The sequence below is a fragment of the Siphateles boraxobius genome, unplaced genomic scaffold (genome assembly GCF_051911475.1).
Source record: "Siphateles boraxobius isolate OS27281-9 unplaced genomic scaffold, OSU_SipBor_1 9, whole genome shotgun sequence".
Taxonomy (NCBI): Eukaryota; Metazoa; Chordata; class Actinopteri; order Cypriniformes; family Leuciscidae; genus Siphateles; species Siphateles boraxobius.
The window spans coordinates 15715732-15737864 of record NW_027509219.1 but is presented as its reverse complement, the minus strand read 5'-3'; the positions used below and the strand labels follow the sequence as shown (position 1 = coordinate 15737864).

The 22133-nt window shown below is 37.8% G+C and overlaps 1 protein-coding gene and 1 long non-coding RNA gene across 2 annotated transcripts; both read left to right on the top strand.

The window, feature by feature from the left end:
* Positions 1-5187: 5187 nt before the first annotated feature.
* LOC143732032 (DLA class I histocompatibility antigen, A9/A9 alpha chain-like) lies at positions 5188-21748 on the top strand. The gene is made up of 8 exons (XM_077222686.1): positions 5188-5686; positions 18063-18320; positions 18529-18807; positions 18986-19276; positions 19440-19565; positions 19718-19762; positions 19860-20515; positions 20995-21748. The coding sequence occupies exons 1-7, from the start codon at positions 5638-5640 to the stop codon at positions 19880-19882; spliced, it is 1071 nt and encodes a 356-aa protein (XP_077078801.1). The 5' UTR covers positions 5188-5637; the 3' UTR covers positions 19883-20515; positions 20995-21748.
* Positions 13139-17714, top strand: LOC143732033 (uncharacterized). The gene is made up of 2 exons (XR_013201041.1): positions 13139-13440; positions 13652-17714. It is a non-coding gene; the product is annotated as an uncharacterized LOC143732033 (long non-coding RNA).
* Positions 21749-22133: the final 385 nt, after the last annotated feature.

Below are 22133 nucleotides of genomic sequence, written 5' to 3'. Positions count from 1 at the left end.
CCTCAGGAGGATGATCATGTGTGAAATTGATTTTGCTACTGTGATTTGCTAACTGGGTAACGGTGTTAAATTACCTAATGTTAGCTACTACATTTCATCTACCAGTAAGGATTAAATCTCCTGGGATGGGGAAATGCAGGTACTTTACAGCACAGTCACAAAATGGCTAATACACTCTCCAAAAATATGTTGTTGGAGGATGTAATGAATGGCCATGAAAATACTTTGACTGGCTGATTAAAAAAACAACATTGCATGACCATTTCCTTTTGCCATAAAGCAGTTTGTGTTTCTCGCTTGTTCTCGCTTCTCACGAGACTTCCTAACTTACCGGGACGTTAGTCCCCATGTTGCAAGGTTGGTTTTCCATCTGGGAACGTTGATTTCTAAACAGTTTTATTAAGTTGAAATAGTTCCCTTTAAGGATGACAGCATACTCACACCAGGCGAACAATAAATTGGTTAAATATAAGAATAAATCAATCTTTTACGACAATTGGGTTAAAAATGATATTCTAATGGTCTCACAATTGATAAATGACAAGGGTTTCTTATACTGAATTTTTAAACATACGTATTTGGGATTCCAATATCTCCACGAGAATATAGTATTGTTTTTGATGCAATACCATAGGCTTTTAGAGACTCATCAGAGGCAGTAGTGAATCTCATAAGCAATCAATGGATAAAAAACAGGTGTTGTTAAATGGTGTTGATATAAAAGATGTATAATAATTAGATGTATAATAATGTAATAATAAATTCTTCAGATGCTTGACTGTATGACCCCAAATATCAATTGGAGACTGACTTGGACCTATACTAATAAATACTGTATTAATATCAAAGTGTACGAAATATACTTTAAAATTATACATAAAATTTACCCAACAAATTAGTTCCTAAAAAGATATAAAAATGATTCACGATTTTATGTAAAATTTGATCTTACTTGGTAAGTTTTACATACATTATTGTAAATGGTCTGAAAGGATACCTAACATCTACCATTTTAAAGCTGACATGAAGATTTATTTTGAAACACTGAAAGGACTCTCAAACCGCAAAGCAACCAAAACGATGGACATCCTCAAATTAAATTAAATTCCTCTTCTTTATTTTAATTATACACGTATACCTCCTTTCCATTATGTTGTTTTTTTTCTTTCTTTTTTTCTAATGTGTGATTCGAATGTTCTTTAATTTCATTGATATGAATGTTATCTTTAATGCTCTTCATATCTTATGATGATTTGTAATCATTTAGAACAGTATATGTGAAACCTTTGTATCTACTGTATTATGTCATATAATTTAAAAAACAAAAAAAAATGTATTAGGCCACAGGTAAGCTACGAAACCCCGGTTTCACAGACAAGGTTTAAGCCTTGTCGCAGATTGTAATTTTATAAGTTACTTACAACTGATCATGCCCAAACGCAGAGTCAGTTGCATTCAGTTTGTGTTCACAGTCGGTGTTTAAAATCTGCTCCAGTCTGAAACAGTCTGTAAGTGTGTTCAGTTCAGTCTTAGAATGTTTCAGCGAGTAGCCTAGTTAAGTAAGTTAGTCATTAAAAAAATTCTTTAAGACTGTTAAACTTTTTTTGAGTCAGTTACGTAAAAACGTAGATTGGTCTAATAACTCTCTGACACTACTAAAACGTAGGGATGGCTGATGCGAAACTGACGTTCCGAAGCTCAGATGTTTCGAAACACTGAACCAAAGCGTGATTCAAAACAACCATGTCAGTGCTTCACAAGTGTTTCAATAGACCCCTTTTCAGTTGGTAAACATGATGACGTTTTTAAGTGGGCGGAGCTTAGGTGGAGGCAGAACGATCACTCTGGCCGCTTCACTAACGCTAGTTTGCAAGTTTTGTTGGCTTGTTTTTTAACAATCAGGGGAGAAAATCCTTAAAATTAAATTGAATATCCTTATTATGTAGCGGAATCTGTGCTGGTTTGTATTGGCCGCCTCCAGTTTTCACTTTGTTCTGCCTCCAGCTAACGCTGTGACGTAATTATGTGACATGAGCGCAAAAGGGGTCTATAGGTGGCATGGTCTACCGAATCAGCGTTTGATTGACAGGGTCGGGAACAGACCACACAATCGCACATCTGTATAAAAGTGAAGTCAACGCATCTTGACCTCTTGACCAGAAGTCCCGAAAAATTCGGCATAGTCCCGAAATCTAAGCTGTTGTCCCGAATCCAGCCCTAATTGTCCCGAAAATTATACTAAAGCAAAATCTTGAGTAGTTATTGTCTGATAAAATATTAAAAACTGTCCGTGGAGGTTGAGTCGTCCTGCAGCCAGCCCCTGCCGACTGCTCATTGGCTGCAGCATATTTTTTGTTTCTTTTTTTGAAGTTCTACAAAGATACCATAAGCGTGAATTTAGATATGACTAAGGTGTCATGGGTGTGTCATGCCGATGCCAACACCCCCCAATTTCCATTTCCGTTTGGAACCCCCAAATAAAGTGAGATGTATGTATTGTGATTGGCAGCTACCCTACTGAAACAATACATTATCCATGATGTGCCATTTGAGGAGCACTCATCCTGCCATTTTGCAGGGCGCAAAATTGCATTTTGCCTGCCTGAACCTAGGCCTGCTACTGACACTGCTGGGCCATCTAAGGTATGCATTGTTTGAAATATAATTATAATTGAAATATAATAACAAACTGTTGGGACACTGTTTAGAAAGTCTATAGGCCTGTGTCAACCTAAGCCCTACAACCTAACGTCCCAATCACAACTGCCAATCATGTTAAAAACAGCTTCACTGTGAATATAATATAATATGTTGTCAATATAATATAACATTTTGTGAATATACATTTTATAGGTCTACATATGAGTACCCAACCTACAGCCAAGACATCATTTTGGTTTTCCTAATTGCTGTATAGTTCTACATTCCATTTTATCTTTCTCTGCACACTGAGCATAAACGTTCATATCATAACTTTGTTTAGGAAAGTTTCCAAATAATGAACCAGTAGGCTACTTTTACAGTAGGCTACTATTTTTTCAATGTATTTGTCTGAAAGTATGTTTTATCTTCTCTTTTAAAAGGCAGACAGAGGGAATTGGATGAGGCTCTTCTAAACATGGTGGTGAAGAATCTGCAGCCCTTCACCATCGTGGAGGATGAGGGTTTCAGGGCCTTTAAGCTTGATCCAAGCAGTCCTCCCATCCCAGAAGGTGCTTAAACAATGGTCAGCGAAAGGTACAACAAAACCAAGGAGAAGACAATGGAGGACCTACAGAAGGCTGAATTTGTTAGGCTTACGGCTGACATGTGGTCCTCCATTAATATGGACGGATATCTTGGTGTAACTTGCCATTACATAACACCAGAGGAAAAATGGCAACTGTTGTACTGGGTGTAAGGAGGTTTTACCAAACCCACACGGCCCAGCATCTCATGGAGGCTGAAACCTTGCTAATGGCTGAGTGGGGAATAACCTCCAAAGTTCAGTACATGGTGACTGACAATTCATCCAACATGATCCTAAGCGCCCAGCTACTCCACCTTCGCCATGTCCCTTGTTTTGCCTATAATTTAAATTTGATTGTGAAAAATGCCCTATATATCAAACCCCAGTCATCAATGAAATACGCCAGAAAGCCAGGAAGATAATGGGGTTGTTCAGATCCAGCTGCAAAGCAAAGGGCAAGCTTGTGGAGATGCAGGGCTTGATGGCCAGACCAACTCTGAAACTGATACAGGAGGTTAAGACGAGATGGAACAGCACATTCGACATGCTACAACGCTTGTATGAGCAACGTGAGCCAGGGGGTGCTGCACTTTCCAATTTAAACAGTGATACTGCTCCCCTGACAAATCTTGAGTATGACATTATTCAACAATCATTGTCACTACTGCAACCATTCAAACTAGCTACAACAGAGATGTCAGAGGAACAGAGAGTGTCTGCTTCAAAGCTTATACCCCCGTATGTTGCAGCACAAGCTTGCACTGAAAAAAGGACATGCAACGCACTCAGGAATCAACTGTACAATTAGGCAGGCCACAATGACCATACTACCCATGTAATTGGCCATAACTGTCATTATTGTGACGCCATTATTGTCATTATTGTTGCCATTATTATAATTAATATGGTTTTCTCCTGTTTTGGCTCATAGGCTCACATCTGCAAGAAGGTCTGCTCTCCAGATGTGGAGGGTATTAGACTTTTAGAGCCTTGGCACTGGCTACACAGCTGGACCCAAGGTTCAAAAATGTGGCATTTGGAAATCCTGCCAAAGCCCAGGACGCTGAAAAGCACATCACACTGGAGTGTGCTTCGCTGATGCGTTCAAACACAACTCCTGGTGAGCAGTTTCAGTCTATGTTATGTTATGTAATCTGATTCATGTAATTTATACTTCATATATGCCGTCAGTTTAGGATTTGTTACTAATTGCTGTTTTCATCAGGCCCATCATCATCATCATCATCATCATCATCATCATCATCATCATCATCATCATCAACATCAACACCAATAGAAACACAGGACAGTTTATGGGAACTTTTTGATAATCACTGTTTTCATTTTCATTCAGAGCCACAAATGTCAACATCAGGCCCATCATCAACACAGTTTATGGGAACTTTTTGATAATTGTATCCGTGAAACCCAGATGATACACAACGCTACAGCTGATGCCACAGTGGAAGTGAAAAAATACCTCAATGATGAATTTTTGCCCAGAACTCATGATTCCCTAACTTACTGGAAAGAGAGAGCAGTAATCTTTCCTCATTTGTATGTCCTTGCTAAAATATATATATATATATATATATATATATATATATATATATATATATTTGCATGCCAGCAACAAGCGTCCCTTGTGAGAGGATTTTTTCAAAGGCTGGAGAAATTATCTGTAAAAAAAGAAGTAGGCTAATTCCTTTGACTGCAGAGAAATTAATATTTTTTAATAAAAATCGAATAAAAAAGTGAGACATTGTGGCTTGATTTCTTTTATTAATATTCATTTTCATCCATCATGACCAAAATAACATTATGCACAGTGAGGAGCCTACAGGTTACAAGCTTCACATATTAGAAAAATACAATAATAAAAAAACAACATTTTTTTCAATAATGGCTCGTTGTCAAGGTTGTTCCAGATCAACACCTACAAGTGACCACTAGGTGTCACCGTTGAGACGGATGTCGGATTGTTTCGAAGCCTCGACACAATATGGAACATTTGCTTCAAATGTTTCATTGTTTCACGAAGCCTCTATCTGCCCACCACTACTACAACTGCGTCTAATACTCCTGACAACACGCAGAAGGTGGCGCGAGTTTCGAACCCGCTTTATCCGGAAGCGACACTCAGACCAAACCGATTACGTATCCACACAAACCGAGGACTCGTTTGTCATTAATCACGTGATTTTCACGTTAAACAACACAAGCCTCGAATCGCGGCTTCATCTGGCGGGGCCATTTTTTCTGAGCAACACAAGGTCCGACGCCTCGGTTCAACTGTCACATCATCACTAACTTGGGATCGTGTTAAGAAGGGACAAGCGCGTGGACGCGCATACTTTTTTTTTTTTTTTACAGAGATGATCCATAACACCTGGATTCGTTCATAAAGAATGCTCAAGGTTGCGTATCTGCTGTTATGCTTGACAGTTGTCAATGCAGGTAAGTTCAATGGATGCTTTCCTATCCACCTTATTTTGCAACGCGGGTAAGGTATTTTCTATTAATGTGTGTGAGAATAGTAAAACTACTTGTGCTACAAACAAGTTTCTTTATAATTACAACAATATTATAAGAAATAGAGATTCGCACAAGGGCACAACTTAACGTTAGTTGTAACACCCTTGTATGAAATAACGTTACTAACATGCTAGCATGACGATCCAGTGTACAGGGGTACAGGTTCTAATTTAAACTACTTTAAGCTAAATTCAACTTCAAACAACTTTAAAATTCAAACTAATTTAAACTTTAAACTACTTTAAACTTCTTAACTTTCTGGTCAAAACTTTCACTAGCCAACTTAAAGTTTGTCTCAACGAACTTTTTGTAGTTGTTATTTATAATTGCTCAGACTTGCTAAAGAAACGATTTTTTCCACCGTCTCTTCCTCTTCCACCTGCACTGTCTCCTCCTCCTCCTAAAGGCTAAAGACAGATGCGATGATTAATCCATCCATGGCCAGGATATAATTATAAAATATGACATGATTTTAAAAGTGACCTATAACATCGACTATGCAATACACTTTAATGTATTTAGTTCTAATAAAATGATTAAGCCTATTTGGAGAGAGAAATGTTTATAATGTGACAAATATGTCAGTCATCAGGTGATTAACGAAAATATGACTAGGCTGTAAAACTGTTGGAAAGGCTGTAAAACGAAACTTTCGGAAGATGTTGTAGCAAAATCACGTGAACAATTCCAGGATATGCTTTTTTTTTATTGGTTGTTGCGTTAAATCTTACCCAGATACAATAGTGCTATTTTCTGATTGGCTAAGAACTCCAGGGGAGACGCGCTTGATTCCTGCCGGTTTCGAACATCTATGGGTTCCATAGTGAGAGCGGCGCGGCCAGAGAAATTTTGGGCGCTGCGGCATATTAAATATATTATAAAGAGTTTTTCAGGGTGAGAAATACAATGTATGGCGGGAGTGCGTGACTTAAGACCGAAATGAGTGACACTTGAGAGCCCTGTGTAAAAATGAGGGTATTTGGTATTTATTTTCAAATAGTTTGATGTATCTTTGTCCATCCCAGTTTATGTGTACTTAAAGGGTCTTTGTGGATGCAATCAGTAGGCTACAGAAACAGATAAGTCAATTAATGTATTTATTAAGCGCTTATATATAAACTTGATTCACAAACATTTTAAAAAGGCATGTATAAAGATGTAGGCCTACAGAATATCAAAGCAAATTGTTGATTGAAAACAAAATAAATATAATTTGATGCATGCAATGTGGCCTGGGTTTATCATCTGCTAACATGAACCACAAATTCAACATCATTCATCAACTATCCTCCTAGTCATCAAGGAATATACAATACACAACCTCTTGCTTTGTACAACTTTTAACCAACGTAACGTTAGTATGCAGTGGAGGACAGTAACGAAGTAAAGTTTTTCCTCCTGATTGCAGCAACCCACGTGAACAGGTGTCGACCTGCTTCCCTTGTTGTTTTTTCCTAGAAGGAAAGCTGAAAAAACGTATTCCGTTATTCAGTTTCCTCCCTGAACGATCGTGTGACCTGCTATGGCAGTTCTTGATCGAGCAAAAAAGTAATGGTCAAATATATACTATTGTGTAGGGCTGGGCGATATGGCTTAAAAAAAATCTCCGATTTTTTCACACCAAACCCGATTTTCGATTTGAATCGATTTTTTTTATTTCTATTTTAAAAAAAACTACAACCGACAAAGAAATTGCTCAAAACAAATATACTCTTTATTTTGTTCTGATTTTCCCTCATGCAGTTTAATCTAAATGTCCCCTTGGGGCATAAGTGTAACAGGAAAAAAGGCTCAAAACATGCCTGTAAACGAGATGGCAGGCCCAGCCATTGTAAACAGTGAAAATGTAGCTACCTTATCAGTTTTCTAATAACTTCAAACTTACAGTGACACAATGCACCTTCAAAATAACTTAAAATATAAATAAAAAATAAAATTTGATAAAACAATTTTGGTCAAATAAATGTAACAAAAATGACAAAATGAGATTTATTACAAAAATACATACTTTTAACAATGGTATTCATTAAGTGCAAACAAAACTTTCAACAGTTGTTCTGAATCCCTGAACTTGTAAACAAAATGAAACATCTGCATCCATTAATTTAATTTCAACATTCTTCTTTTATGCATTTTTAGCCAGGAAGACAAGCCTGTCTACTACCTCTGGCTTGAGGCATGCCCGGTTACATGTAACAATTCCCCCTCCCACACTGAAAAGCCTCTCTGATGGGGCACTTGTAGCAGGGACAGACAAGTATTTTTTGGCCAGATTACTGAGCCTTGGGAAGTTTGGTTCGTGACGTTTCCACCACTGAAGTGGATCAGTGTCTGGGTCAACCTCATGGGTCAGTAGGTAGGTTGCCAGCTCTGTCTCTACTTTCACTTCCTCTGGTTGTTGAGAAGATGGCTCTGGCACATTCTTCTTGAAGAAAGCAGCTAAAGTCATTTTCTTCTTGGGTGGAGGATGTGCTTCTCTTTGGCACACCTGCACAGCTGGACCAGGCTGCTGAGGCGTACTTTTTTCAGCAGGCAGCAGAGACATCAGCTCAGTGACAGCTCTTTTCTTGATTTGTTCCACCTTCTCAGGGTCAATGTATGTTGTACGGAACCTGGGGTCCATCAGTGAGGACATGTCCAAGTGTTCATTCTTCACAGGGTCGCAGTATTTGTCATCAAGATACTGCATTATGTTTCTTTTTATTGTTTTAGTGAGTTCGGTGTCTTCCTCTGGCTGTAGGAGATTGTTTTTGAACAAATGCAGTACCGGTTTAATGTAGGAGACACTGACATAAGCCTCCACGGACAGGGCGTCTGTAAATTCTTGGAGTGGCTTGATGGCTTTATTTACGGACTCTAAAACCTCAATATCTTGCCAAGTGGGGACAAGATTACGGCATTTCTTGTCGGACCCCAGGACACGGACTATGGCCTTCTCCTGTTCGAGAAATCTCTCCATCATTTTTTGATGTGAACCCCATCTGGTTGGGGACTCCAGCTGATGACTGGGTAGACCAAGCTCAGCCTGTACTTCAGCCATCTCTCTTCTTTTTTTCCAACTATGGGAAAAAGAAGAAACCACCTTTTTACAAACCCCAATGGCAGGATCGATTCGTGGGTCCTTCACACCATCCTCTGTACAATAAATAAATAAAGAAAAAACAAAGAAAACTATTTTTAGTGTCACTATTGGTCAGTGTCAAAACAAGTCTTTTTCACATTTCCACATGTTATTAATGCACACTAAGGGCGCGCACACACACACACACACACACACACACACCATACACAACACACACACACACACACACACACACACACACACAATTATGATTAATCATGCATGTTCATTTTGTGAAATATGTTTTGATTTCATTAAATTGCATTAATTACAACATGCAAAAATTGCGCTGGCCTGTTCATGTGTAAAACAAAATCAACATCACTTGAATGCATAGCCATTAGACTCTTACCTATAGCGTTGTGCAGCTTATGTCCAAAGCACTGGAGGTTGGGCCACTCATTGTCTCTCAGAGCTTTTATTATGTTGGTGCCGCTGTCTGTTGTCATACAGATGAGTCGTTCTTCATCAAGGTTCCATGAAGTCAAAGCATCTTTTAGCCCCTGCGCAATTATTTCACCTGTATGGTCATCGGGGAAGTACGCTGTTTGGAGGCAGACGCTTCGCAGAGTCCAGTCGTCAATATAATGCACAGTCAAACTCATATAGGGCTGCATCGTTCGACTGGACCACAGGTCCGTTGTGGCGGAGTAAAACGAAACACCCTCCAGCTCTCTAGCGATCTTTTCACGAGTACTGTTGTACAGGCAAGGCAAGGCAACTTCGGCAAAATATTTGCGGCTTGGTAGCACATACCTGGGGTCGACAACCTTCAGCATGTTAATAAACCCCGGCTTTTCCACAGTGTATATCGGCACCATATCTCTTGCTATATATTTCGCCACTGAATCCGTGATTGTTTTCCACCAGGGTCCTTTCTTGACATAGGGGATACAGTTCGAAAATCTTTCTAAGACCGTAGTTTGTTTTTTTGCGGGTGTGTCTGTGTTTGAACTGCGGTCTTGTTCGTTTCGTTGAGAAGCACACACCTCCCACTCGGCTGCATGCCTCTGTTTAAGATGCTGGAATAAATTTGTTGTGCTGCTACCTGCTACTTTGGAATGTGGCGTTATTTGTTGTGCGTCTGACACCAAAAAAGCGAACCAATTCCAAACAACCGATGAAACTGAGCCTTTCTTTGGAACGAGCTCATCCTTGTTGTCTGTGTGACAGGAGAGCGGGGGGGGCGCGCTGAGCCCACTCTGAACTACGGAAGCCTAATAAGGGATGCGTCGGTGGTGGAAGTTCAAGAGAAAACCGATTTTCATTAAAAACAAATCGCCCGATTTTTTTTTAAACGTCAAATTCGAGTTAATCGATAAAATCGATTTATCGCCCAGCCCTACTATTGTTTTGAAGGTGCAGTGTGTGATTTTTAGCGACATCTAGCGGTTCGGCTGCGAGTTGCACTGAGGGCTCAGCCCACTGTTCACCCCTCCCTTTCGAAGAAGCTACGGTGCCTGAAACTGGACAAACATATCGTCGTCTGAGACAGCAGAGAATAGCCAGAGTAAGCCAAGAGTGTGTAACATTGTCACTGTTTCTGTACCACAGTCCATTATAAACCACATCATGGATAAAGTTTACAAAGCCATAGTCAGGTGAAGATCAATGGTCTTTATATATAATATAATAATAGTAATCAGCTGATTGTCTCACAAACGTAACCAGCATATTTCCCCCCACATAGCAAACCCATAATACAGCGAGGGAGAAGAACCACATGAAACTATGCAACAATATATTGTTTCTAACAGGAAAGTAAAAGTTTAGCTGGCTCAATATGAGCTGTTACTGTGGCTGAGCTGGTTAAAGCGTAAAGCCTTGTTTAAACTCGACGCGTCCGCATGAGCCCAAAGGTGCGGGCAGCAAAAATGGCATGATTGTACAGCGCGCGCGCCTCCGCATCCCCTAGACACCACTTACTACACACAATAGGCTTTTTTTCTCTGATTTTGAAAACTCTTCGCGATCGACTTAAAATGCTTCCAAGATCGACGGGTTAGTGATTCCTGTAACGTTATTGTTTTACGGTCAATATCAAGAGTACTAATCAGCTGTCTCACGAACGTACAGCACATTTATCCCCACATAGCAAAGCCATAACACAGCGAGGGAGAAGAACTAAGTTACATGAAACAATCCAACTACATATTTTACCAAACTGACAAGGGAAACGTCACTACTCACGGCTAGCTTCTAGCTTTCTGCTGCTTCTCTTTCAAGGTTGTGACGAAACGCGCTCTGTAGCGCTGTTTGTTTGCTGTCGGCTACGGTAGAAACATTACGTCACAATATGTCGACCTTCATAGAAGGGGATTCCCGCGGTTAAGTAGATATAAATGTCTCATTCTAAGGTAATAAAAACATTACGTTTTATTAAGTAAGTTCTTTATACACCACTGAAAACATAGTTATGGATGTCATATTGCATTTCTGTTAATAGATACTCAAATTTTTTACACATTGCACCTTTAACATTTTATTGACTGAAAATGCATTAGAACCATAGGTTAGAAGTTAGAACATATTCATCTCGAAGACGAGAATCTGCTACTGGTCAGAACTCTATTTCCTTCTCATACATTCCCGTTGCGTCACAGTGCATTTCCCTGTTTAAAGCCCAGCGTCCATTGACTTAATTTCAACGGTTGCTTTGAACAGTTTTTTTCAGTGCTTCGAAACTAGACGGTCATTGGATACATGCTGCGATTATGTCCCACCAACGGAGGCTCAGTGTCTCTGGGGTGAATGGAGGAGTGGGCGGGCCTGGACTCTGGGCTTCTGCGTGGTGATTGGAGTGTCTCCTTTTGATTGACAGCGATTTTGTACTATAAAAAGTCGCTGTGGCTGAAGCTATTCAAGCTCACTCCCATCTCGGATTTTGCAAGTGTAGTCGAAAGACAAACTGCTGCAACCTATTTCTTGGTATTTGCTTGGCGAAATTGCTAGCAGAGTTTCATCATACATTTCACACAATTATACACTACATTCCTTGTTTCAGTTTAACCTTATTCCCACATTTCCTCCATTGAGTTTAATATTTTATTTTTTTATTATAATATTTTATTTTATTTTTTAAGTATAAATAAATGAAAAAAATGTATGATGTAGGCCAGCGGGGTTACCAGGATGTCATGTTTGGGGGGGCAACATAAACAATTAAAAAAAACGCCGCAAAATTAAGCTATAGTCTACAACACACAATCTGTTTTAGTTTAGTGCATATCTTTTTCTAAGCCAGGAACCAAGAGATAGGCACAGGGCCCCTATTAGACTATAGGGCTATCACATAAATTAATTTAACCAGGTCAACATTAATAATATGATGATATTATTATTATTATTATTATTATTGACAGATTCATATATATATCAGATCACGGTGATTGCCTGATGATGAGTGACAGGTGTTTGCTTGTGAGAAGACGTGCTACACGAGTAGGCTACCGATAAGGACGAGAGAGTTTTTTAAATGAATCTGAGGTCACGTTTATATAGACAAGAGGTAAATTAATTTTTTTCTTCCTCTAAGCTGTTCCAGACGTAGGTGCTACTTTTAGGGCTAAAATGCTTTGTGATTTACTCCTAGTAAAGCACATTAGGAGTCTAAAGTTATGAGTGACACGGCCATTATTTTTAGGAGTTTCTCTTAAATTTGCCAGTTAGGAGCTACTTGTAGCCTCTTATAAGATTCTTTGTGCCCCAGGTAGAGATTTTTGATATGCTCATTTGAACAGTATGAGAACAGTATTTGAATGTTATTCTCTGGTTGTAAGTGGCTTTGGATAAAAGTGTCTGCTAAATGAATAAATGTAAATGTGAACATGTAGGCCTAGATTAAAGGAAGCATATTAGGCCACAGGGGCTCAGGAGACCTAGAGAGTTGAAATAAAAGCTATTTTTGTGAAACTATAAGAATTGAAATTATATGATTAGCAGAGGCAACATAACTTTTTTAAATATAGTTTTTAATTTTATTATTATTATTATTATTATTATTATTATTATTATTATTATTATTATTATTATTATTATTATTTTACCCTTTTTGTGAACTATTTTAGTACTTATTCATGGATTTCATCAGGTCCCTGATACATCCAGTGTATCCTATCTACAGGACCAGTCTGGGGCTAGTCTTGGCAAATTCAGAAACAAATTGATTCATGTCCAGACCTTTTGTGATTTATTTATTTTTATTTATATATTTTGTGTGCCAAAATGACCAAATCTCTCTTCCTTGAATGCAGCATTGATCTTCGGAGAGGGGTGAGAATGCGGCTCAAGGTAGAAAAAGAACTTCCACATGCAGCTGAGGACACACCAATGATGAGTGCTGTGACATACAGCTTATACAAAATGGGGAAGGCCTCTTTATACTGCTGAATGCACTTGCATACTTCAGTGAGGTTAGCATCAGTGGACAGTTTATTGAGCAACATTGCTTTTGCCACAGCAATTTCATTTTGCAAGGTCATACTATTTTGTTCTTTGCCTGCAAGCACTTGAAGTGGCTTCAGAAGACAAGGGTCAAGGAAAGACGCTGACTTTGGTAGGAGAAATGATGTTGCCCTCATTAAATCAACATTTCTTTGAGAGAATCTTTTCTCCATCTCCACAGTAGCCCTATCAAGGATTGTTGAACATAGCCCTTTTAAAAGTCTGATTAGGAGCAGTTTGGTCATCAGAGTCACCACCATGCCCTATTGTAGACAAGATAACACTACTGACAAGTTGTGAATTAACCATCCGTCTCCTTTTAGGTGGTAGGCCTACTTCCACACTGAGGGAAATGCTCCTCCCAGAATGAATCACATCGCATCTTCTTCAGTGTGACCAGGGAAGCTGTCACCATTTCCCCTGCAGTGCACAAATCCACTGTTTGTGACTGCAGAATTGAATTGGCTGGCTTGAGCGCACCAAGCACATGCAGAAGAAATTTGCCAGTGTCAAAGAAGTTCTGTCTGTTACGCTGGGTCAAAAGACCACATGCCTCTGTGTTAATGTCAATGGAGCACCTCTGCTATCTCAGATAGAAGCCTCCTGATGACTTTCTCATTGTGAACAATAGACTTGGTGACATCATAATGACTGGTCCAACGAATTTCTAGTAGTCTTCTCAGTGTGGGTGTACTGTATCTATTTGCAACATAATGTCTGTGACAAAACGTGTTCAGTGAACTGGACCAGTCAAAGAACTTCTTTACCACAGGTTCTGCGTGCATTGCATGTACCACTGCCAAATGGAGTTGGTGGTTGTAGCAGTGCACATATGGGATATCTTTACCCACTTTGTTTTGCAGCAAAGCCTGCACACCGCCCCTCACTCCTGACGTGACAGAAGGACCATCATAACACTGAGACACCTAATTGTCACCATTGTAACCCAGGTCAGACAGATTAGACAGAATTTGGTCACACATATATTCCGCATCAAGCTGATTCAATTCAATGAGGCCGATTAGGTGTTCCTCTGGGATCGAGTTGCGGACAAATTCTTTACACCGATCCCTGGTACCATCACTTTTAATACAAAGGCAGCCGCCTCATATTTGGTCTGGATGTCTTTTAGTACCATTTTGGCAAGAGTTTGAATTATCTCGTTCTGAATCAAATTGGACTTGTATTTCGTGTTTTCGGGAATGCTTTTTGCATCTCTGCGAATTTAGGGTCTTTTTGGAGGGTGTAATCAAATAGCCAAATTACAAGACCTTCCTCATCCCCACCCCCGTGATGGTGCCCACGTAGAGCAAGTTCATTAACGGCCAGGAACTGTATAACTTCCCCAATACTTTTTACATAATATCTGTTTTTTTCGATGTGAGTTTGACCAAGCTGCTGAACAATGGTATTATCGGTCTCTGTCCGGCACTGGTATTCCTGCCACGCAGACATGGCTCTGACATACGCAGTGCTGGACGCATGTTTCTGAAAACCACTGTTTTTTATCAGTGCTTTTTTCCAATTGGTGTAGCCTACTTTTGTGAATGCGTCATCTCTTTACGAATTGGAGACACTAAATTTACGGCAGGGAAAGCAAAAGCTGGCATTATGTAAGGTAGAATATTCAAGGCATGGTCGAGACTGATACCAGCCCGCATTGAAACACCTGAGAGCCTGTCCAAATGGGTGCTTAGGATAGCTACTTAGCTTGGGCTGGGATGGGCTATACAAATCTAAGTCGGGGGAACAGACACACTAGAGCTGGAGGAGGATTGTCTGTTTTGGGGAGGGCAGAATGTTGCTGCCTCTGACATGCAGAGATGCAGAGCTGGAGAATGGTGCAGGTGGATTTTGTGGAGGACATGCGTTTGGAGGATTTCGGCAAGTCAACCAATCAAGCAACAATTTATAATTATTTATAATTATTTGGTGGAAATTAGAGCTCCGCCATGTTGTCTGTTCTAGGTAGGTGACTCTCAAGACACACCTCGGGTTCCGTAGTGTTGTGAAATGTCATACTCACGACACGTAGCAGCTACAGCAGTGGTGTTGAGAGAACGCGCTTGAGCAACAGTTCAGAAAGAGAAATCAATCTAACAGTTTCTACATAAATATTTGTCACTTTCTAAATAGTAAAAGTATAGCGCATCTACTAATAATTGTATATGAATAAATCATTTTTTACCAATGCTTATAATGTTAAAAATGATGCCTCGCGATACAAATGCCAACTTGTATCCGATGCACACTTATTTAAATCGATGCATCGCATCGTTAAGTCGCCTTTCCACTGCACACGACTAAGGACAGCCGTTGGAACGGAAGTCATTAATTTCCAATGGAGAGTCGTACGGGAGCCGTATGTGGAAAATTCGGATCCGATTTGAGCTTTGGATCCGTTGAAATATCTGAATTTCTGCGGCTAGGCCATATGCAACCGGTCAACCGGATGTGATGTATTATACTCAAAACTATGAGCGCGAGGCTAGAATTACCAATATTTTAACTCTTTAATGTTATTCTGTAAACACTATTTCTGTAAAATGTCGGTTATTAATAATTATGGAAGAAAATTAAATCAATATTAATATTGATCAGCTCTATAAAACCTACTATGTTTTTATTTTAGATGTATTGAGGGCCATTTGTTTTGTGGATATATTCATGCATGCATTACATTAATTCAAATCATTCATTTTACCATTGTGAAGAGCCGAGGGTAACGGTAGCTTCACGACCAATTTCAAAGTTCCGTGCGACTGACACTAGGGGGCGAAATGCGACAATCGTATTTATTGAAATTTATTGAAAAGATTTCTGGTACAGGATAATCCAATCCTATATTCCAGACTCTAAAAACACAAACGGATATATATATATATACATATAAATTCACAATTTTATAAGAAAAAACACATTCATTTCATAATTGAAGTTTTCCTAACAAGCCGTATGCGAATGTCGTGTCCAGTGGAAAGGCGGCTTTAGCTTTTATGATGATGCACCGATGCGCGGTGAATCTTACCATCCCTACTATATACGCACTTTGTGACGTGTAATACGCACAAACTCCACACCCCCAATCCCCCACCAATGGAGCATGTTGTCACTTTTCACTTCCATTCTTTTGGGGTATATCAAGAAAGCAGTATACACTGTATTAATAATTTTAAAAAAACTACATAATTGTACTAGATATATATAGGAAAAAATAAATACTCTGAACCCTTAGTAGATTTACACAAACTGAGAAAGTCAAAAAGCATTAGTATGTGCCCCGCTCTCCCCTATACCAGTTTGCAATATCAAACAGCAAAACAAGCTGTTGTTCAGTTAAAAATAACTGAAAGCGGATAATACATATTTACAAATGATCTTAAAAATAAGGTAAATACTATACTTGTTGTTTAATAAAATAAATAAAAATGGATGTGGATGGTAACAAATGGATGTGGATGGTAACAAATGTTTTTTAGTGTTTGTGTATATATATATATAAACCTATAAACTCTGTTTAAATAGCTTAGGTCAGCATGAATGTGGTTGACTATTCCCTTACCTAATTGTGATGTTTACATAAGTTGTTTACAGTAGGATGGCAAATGTATCATTTATCATTCCATTGTAATTTATTATTTATAGTTAAATAAAATGACCAGATGTTTTTTAAAATGTCTTCTTTTGAAACTCTCACAAGTTTGGAGGGTGAGTAGCCTAAATGTAAACCGAGTTTATATTTGGGTGACCTATCCCTTTAACGTTGCAATTTTCCTGTGAATGTTGGATAGTTTTTCAGATTTTGAACATCTTTTTTTGTGTGTGACATACAGCAAAGGAGAAATATTGAGTTAGGAAGTTTAGGAAAATCGTATAGGTTATAATAATCTGTCTGTCTGGTGAACAATTGTTAATTTGTGTGAAATATTCATATTTTTGATTGAATTGTAAAATTTCACAATGGCTGCATGCTGCTTTCTTTTTAAATATTGTTAGTGTTGAAGTCTTGTCATAAACTCTACTATGGACTTGGCCTGGACTCTGACTCAAACTCGCTGGTCTCTAGTACAACATTGCCTGTTAATAATTAATAGTTTATAATATTGTTTATATATTCTTTCACCCGTTATCAGCATGGTTAAAAATGCTGCAACCACCATGCAAATCTCTCTTGATTCATCCTGCCTATTTTTGCTTCTCTGTTTCACTGTTCCACATCAAGTACGGTTCAGTACAAGGTTCTTAACAGAGTAACCTTACTTCTCGAATATTTTAACATTAACATTTTTCATTACTTTAATTAAAATCTTTAAATACTGTGTACTGATGTAATATTTATCACATGTATAACATTGTGGCAAATAAAAATTCTGAATAAGAGACAAATAGGCCTACACTAATTCTCTTTGAGGTTTATTTTCTTGTGAGAAAAAGTCAGCAGTCATACAGTCACAGAGTGACAGTGAGGGGAGGGCATCCTTTCTCTTTTATAGTCTCAGAATGTCTTTTGGCCAATGATTGTATTTTCTTCCTCTTCTATTGTCACATGATGGTCACACACATCTTAAAGATACAATTTCTTCTTCAGTTATACCAGAGGAACATAAGTCTGGAATGTATGTAGTCATATGTTATGGTCTAACTATGGTCTAAAGTTTATTAAATTAATTGAATTGAATTATGGTATACTTTGACTAATCTGTACTAATAATTCTCTTCCTTGTGTATCCACAGGTTCTCACTCACTGATGGCTTTGGCAACATATATAGTTGGACAGACACCATTTCCTGAGTTTAGTGTTGTGCTGATGTTGGATGATCTGCAAATAATATATTATGACTCAACCATATGGAAAGCTGTCTATCGCACTAACAGTGATTCAAAATACTATGATGAGGAGCAAAGTGATGTCGGTGTTGTGTTTCAAGACATGTATAATTCCATGAAAACTCGGGATTTTTATGCTAATGAACACTTCAATCACACAGACGGTGAGAACTATACATTATAAGCATTAACAAATCATTTAATAACAGATGTAGCTTCTAAGGGTTTTATTTATTTTATTAATTAATTTGGTGTAAGACTTTAAGATGGTAATCATAAAGTCCAGAATAGTACTTTTCAGTTCACTACATTTTATATTGTGCCAGTGTCAGAGTGCGGACTAATAAAAATACATTTTTCTTTTATTTGAAGGTGTACATGTGTATCAGAGACTTGCTGGATGTGAACTGCTGAATAATGATAAACCAGGTCCAATTCATTCCTGGGATGCTTTTGATGGACAATGTATGGAGGAGTTAATCTATGACTTGGAAAAAAAAGATATCTATTTGAAAAAGCCATGGATAATATCATGGGACCACATAAAAAAGCTTAATCTACAGTTTATGTATGAAAATGCTTATCATCCTATTTGCATTAAAACTTTGGAGAGGTACCTGCATTTGGAAAAGAATAGTGTGATGAGAAAAGGTGAGAGAATCAACCTGATTAACTTCAGTATAATCAAGATAGAAGAAAATAGATAATCAACAAATATGACCCAGACAGAAAATGCGTGCCTCTGAATGCATAATGATATATGAGAACCATAAATAAATAACTGATGCAACAATTTAACAACAGTAACACTTCTTATTACTCTCTGTAGTAAAACCCAGAGTGAGACTCATGAGGAAGAAACTCCCAGACTCTCAAGGGCTTCAGATCAGCTGTCTGGCCACTGGTTTTTACCCCCGTCACATTAACCTGACCCTGTTCAGAGACGATCAGCCTGTGGATGATGATCAGATCACAGGAGGAGAGATTCTGCCCAACGCAGACAGAACTTACCAGATGAGGAAGAGTTTAGTGATCAGCGATGAAGAACTACGTGAAGGACATAATTACAACTGTACAATGAAGCACCTCAATCTGGACAACAAACTGGACATTATATTTGGTAAATAAAAAAGCCCAAACCAGCAAGCAAACAAACTAAATGCCCTTTTTGATATCAACAACTACACAGATTTAATAAAAATAAAAACTATTACAGTACATATCTTAAGCTTTCGTATTTATTTTCCTGTTTTTAATTTTTTTTTTATTCATCTCAATTTCAGATACAGATAAATATGACCCAGGAGGATCCTTCAGTCTGTCTGTAGTTATCAGTGTGTTGGTATTAATATGTGTGGTTGTTTTCATCATAACTGCACTCATCATATGGAGGAAGAGATGTGCTGCCGGTAAATGTTCTACAGTCCAGTTCATTACGTTTGATGCTCAATTAGAAAATGAAACCAAACATCATGTTCCTTTAGAAGAGGCTCTTTCAATGTTTACCGTATACATTTTTGTGATTGTGACTTTTTATTCTGGTTTATTTCATATTATTCAGGACGAGGCTCTGAGACGTCACTGAATAGATACTCCCCTACTCCATGTGAGTATACTATCTTAAATGAAGTCAGCAATATGTTCATTTTAAGTTTTATTTTGGAAAATGAAATGGAACCAAAGGTATGTTTTATTGATTTCAGCCTCCACGCATGATGAAAATTGAGTCTATGTAATGCATTAAATTAAAAATCAAGACAACACATGGGAAAATTAGCATTTTGGGGAGGTTCCAAGATGGCTCCTTGATTGCACGTGTTTTGATCATCTCTGCATTCCCAAATACTTAAATTGACTTTGTAAGATAGCCAACTCTAATAACACAGTGATTCGTCTGAGACAGTAATGGGTGGATCTTAAAAAAGGAAAAGTGCTGTAAAGAAGGCTGGAAAGTCCAACCAAAGCGTAAATGCTAACACTGCTAGCAAAGCAGCAGCACGCAGGTGGCCAAAAATTTTATGAAGATCCCTTCCAGTGATCTGATTACAGAAAACTTGCATGATTATCTCAAACAAGACACTGATCCGGATGAATTTATGCTGGTGGATGAAGAATTTCCATCTCTCCCTGAAATTCTATGTAAGTCTCCAGCCCCAAGCAACATAGCACTGTAGACAGACATACAACGGTCATCCTCACACAGATCTCAGAACTTTCTCGGCTGGTGCAGAACAGATCAGATGTACTGGAGAAGCTGGTGGAAAGAAACTTGAGCATATTTAATGAAATGAAAGAGAAAGTCGTGAAACAAATCACCAAACTAAAGGAAACAATTGAGTTTATTTTCACCGACATCAATGCCTTGAAAGACAGTTACTCATGCAGAATATCAACTGAAACAAGCTGTCAAGTGTGCTAAGGAGCAAGAGAGCCGTCTAACCTTGTTGGAAAGCTATTCGCACAGGTGGAATCTGAGAATTCATGAGCTTCAAGAGAAAGGAGGACTTTTTTCTTACTTGATGCATGTAGAAAATCTCACACATCATAAGTATCCAATGATTCAATCAATCCTAGTCTAGGATTGATTATTGGTTTACATCCAGATATTTAGAAAATATTATCACTGATATAATACTTTCTCTATTTTCAGACCACAAGGCTATATAAGTATTCCCTTTAAAACTTAAATAGAAAATCAGCATACTGGAAAATGAATAATTCAATACTACAACATAATGAGATAATCCTCAGCATAGAAAAACTAATCTCATCTTGTTGGAATAAAGCAAAAAATGATAAATTAAATTAATTTTTTTTATTTTTATTTAAGTATTGTAGTGAACTGGCAAAAATTAGGAAAATTGGTGATGATAAAATTTTTGGTAAAATTTCCATCTTCTAAAAAAGTAGAGGAAATTTCTGAAATGGACAAAACAACTTACTGAGCAGAACCTTAAATTAGAGTAAATTTACAAAAGAATGGCTGAAGGAGCCTTTATAAGACCTCAAACAAAATGGCTTGAAGATAGCGAGAAGAGCTCTGTATTTTTTTGACTTGAGAGGCATATAAGCCAAAAATAATTAAATTGAGCAATTTAATATTAAATGTGATATTGCCGAGGACCCCAAAATCATTGCAAATTTTTGTTGAGTTTAATAGTTATCTTTACACCTCTAATTTTTGAAATAAAAAAATTAGATTTTTTTAAAAGTTTATTAGATTACATATGTGAAAAATAAAATCACCTCTACTACTGAGTTTTTCGAGTCCTTTTCCAACATAAACTAGCTTAGCATAGAGGATTTTAATATGCAAAGCCCCTCTCAGATTAGAAGAAATTATTGATGCAACAAAGTATACTCCTCTTAGTGTCATAGCAATATCCAAAACTTGGTTTATGATGATAGAGGAATCAACTTTGAAATAAATTACTATGATCTCAACTAAATTAATAGACAAAAAAAGACAGGTGGTGGTGTAGCACTGTACATCCACAAAAAAACTACAATTTTCAATAGTAAACAGTTTGTCAATAGCACTTGATAATGTAATGGAATGTGTAACTATCGAACTAAAAAATGAAAAACAAAAGAATATTGTCATAAGCTGTGTCTATAGGTCACCTGGATCAAGTGTAGACTTATTCAATGAATGGATGGTGAAATTGTTTTCTGAAGTTATAAATAAGCGGGAAAAAAATTCCAAAGACCTGCAGAATGCATGTAAGAAAAAAAAAATAACCTTTATAAATTGTTTGTCAAGTCGAAAACCAAAGAAGCTGAGGACAGATATATGTAAGATGTACCAAAAATTGACAGCTAAAATGAGAATGGCGAAAAAACAATATCATGAAAAACTATTACTTGCTAATAAATCTAACATAAAAAAGAACCTGGGCAGTATTAAATAGTATCATTAAGCAAGGATCTAATATAACGGATTATCCGGAATATTTTATTGATTCTAACGGAAAAAA

What these genes read in the sequence shown, in the direction of transcription:
- LOC143732032 (XM_077222686.1), top strand. Translation starts at nt 5,638, where the DNA reads ATGCTCAAGGTTGCGTATCTGCTGTTATGCTTGACAGTTGTCAATGCA. An exon ending in ACACTTCAATCACACAGACG is followed by an intron (nt 18,321 to 18,528) that starts GTGAGAACTATA and finishes TTTTATTTGAAG; the next exon opens with GTGTACATGTGTATCAGAGA. An exon ending in GAGGAAGAGATGTGCTGCCG is followed by an intron (nt 19,566 to 19,717) that starts GTAAATGTTCTA and finishes CATATTATTCAG; the next exon opens with GACGAGGCTCTGAGACGTCA.